General features: G+C 47.5%; 1 protein-coding gene across 1 annotated transcript in view; it reads left to right on the top strand.

Annotated features, from left to right (window-relative positions):
- FAM131B (family with sequence similarity 131, member B) overlaps positions 1-1,217 on the top strand; it is a 6,823-nt gene extending 5,606 nt beyond the window's left edge. Inside the window, exons 6-7 of the mRNA XM_009328671.1 lie at positions 362-538; positions 632-1,217. Of these exons, the coding sequence (XP_009326946.1) occupies positions 362-538; positions 632-906 (452 nt within the window). The 3' untranslated portion in view covers positions 907-1,217. The remainder of the gene's footprint in view (positions 1-361; positions 539-631) is intronic.
- Positions 1,218-1,713: the final 496 nt, after the last annotated feature.

Here is a 1,713-nt window from a genome sequence, read left to right as displayed (position 1 = left end):
CTTTCCCTCTACCCTGTTTTATTCTGTAGCCTCAATTTTTGGGATTGGGATCTAGCAGAGGCATCACCTCTTTGTGGAGCTGTCCAAGGAACCTAATCTTAACAGGGAGGCTCCAAAGCCCAGTTCCTTTGCCTTTTTTGGGCACAACTGTGGAACAACCTCTTGCAGTCAATTGTGGGTATAATCAAGTTCATCTGTCTATTGCCTAGAGCTGCCTTTTCTCTTCACCTTCCTCCCCTCTAAAGGATTTATCTACCCTGTACAGTACAGTGCCATGCACAGGCACACAAGCTATCTGAATGAGCCAGCTTGGCCTGGAAAGGGTGTCTAACTGTGTCTTGTTTCCCTCCTTTACTTGCAGAGCATATGGCCCAGACGCAGTATGACAGCTGGCCTCATTCCTACGTCTCGCAGGGCATGTATTGCTTAGGTTCATCCGATGCCTGGGAGACCAGTGACCAGTCCCTCATTGCTTCCCCAGCAACTGGCTCCTACTTAGGCCAGAATTTTGATGAGTCCCAGACAAACCTTCAGGAAAGCATTTTGATTCAGAGCAGCATTCTCCAGCAGCAACAGCTGCAGCAACAGCGGCAGGAGCAGAACTTCATCCAGAACACGGGGCTGGTCCATGTGTGGCCCTTGCAGACTGCTCAGGGTGGGGGTGGGGCTGAGTCCAGCACATACATGGAGGACCACATTGAGGATGAAGGGAACCCACGGCTGGAGAAGGCTCCTCTCCTAAACAAGAAGCCCTCTCCAGAGGAGGATGATGCAGTGTGCCGGGACCTGGAATCACTGTCTCCTCGAGAGGAGATGGAACATGCTGCACTGAGCCGCAAAGTCTCAGATGTCACCTCCTCTGGGGTGCAGTCCTTTGACGAGGAAGAGGGAGAAACAAACAACTGATGCTGTCTGTGAAGTTCTCATCACTGCTGAACAAAGAGAGGGGTGGCAAGGAATGAAATGACAGGGATTCTTCTCTCCAGCTCCCCATACTTCCGAGCAGACACACCTTCCATTCCTGACATTTAATTATTTTTTTAAACAAGAGGAAAATCTCAAAGCGATTGACACACGAAGACGTCTTCTTCCCCTCCACCGTGGACACATATTTTTGATTTTCATTGCTCTGGGCAACGCATGTGAGGTGCTTGGAGAGATCTGGATTGGTAAATCATTTCTAAATCTTTTTAATACAAAGTCTTGGCTGTGGATACAAACTCTTCTGGTACTGGGGATATGGCTGATGAGACAGGTTTGGTATAGGGAGCGGCTATGTGGCTAGAATCCATCGTGGCAGAATGGATGTTGCTCTGTGGACATGGTCCCCTTTGATAGAATACATGAATATAAACTGGTTTAAAATGAAGATATGGCTTTACAAATATAGATTGCACTAGTGTTGTGATTGTGGCATATACAGAGGATAAGGCTGTATTCGATACAGACTGTACTGAGATGAAAGATTTGCTGTGTAACCAGCTCCTCAATAGCACCTTGATATGAAATTGTGGGCTCGATGGATACAAACTGCACCCTGTGGGCATGGGCTGTGCTGCAGTACAGATGGTGTGGCTCTGTGGGCATGGCTCTACTGTGGCATGGAAGAATGGATGCAGATACAAATCTAACCCTGCTCTCAGATATTCATGCTTTGGTCTCTTTCTAATCTTTCATTTATTTGTTTCTCTCTTTGACATTTCTACCTTCCCA

The sequence above is a fragment of the Pygoscelis adeliae genome, unplaced genomic scaffold (genome assembly GCF_000699105.1).
Source record: "Pygoscelis adeliae isolate BGI_AS28 unplaced genomic scaffold, ASM69910v1 Scaffold120, whole genome shotgun sequence".
Lineage (NCBI taxonomy): Eukaryota > Metazoa > Chordata > Aves > Sphenisciformes > Spheniscidae > Pygoscelis > Pygoscelis adeliae.
The sequence above is the reverse complement of the archived record's forward strand: the minus strand, read 5'-3'. Positions and strand labels throughout refer to the sequence as shown.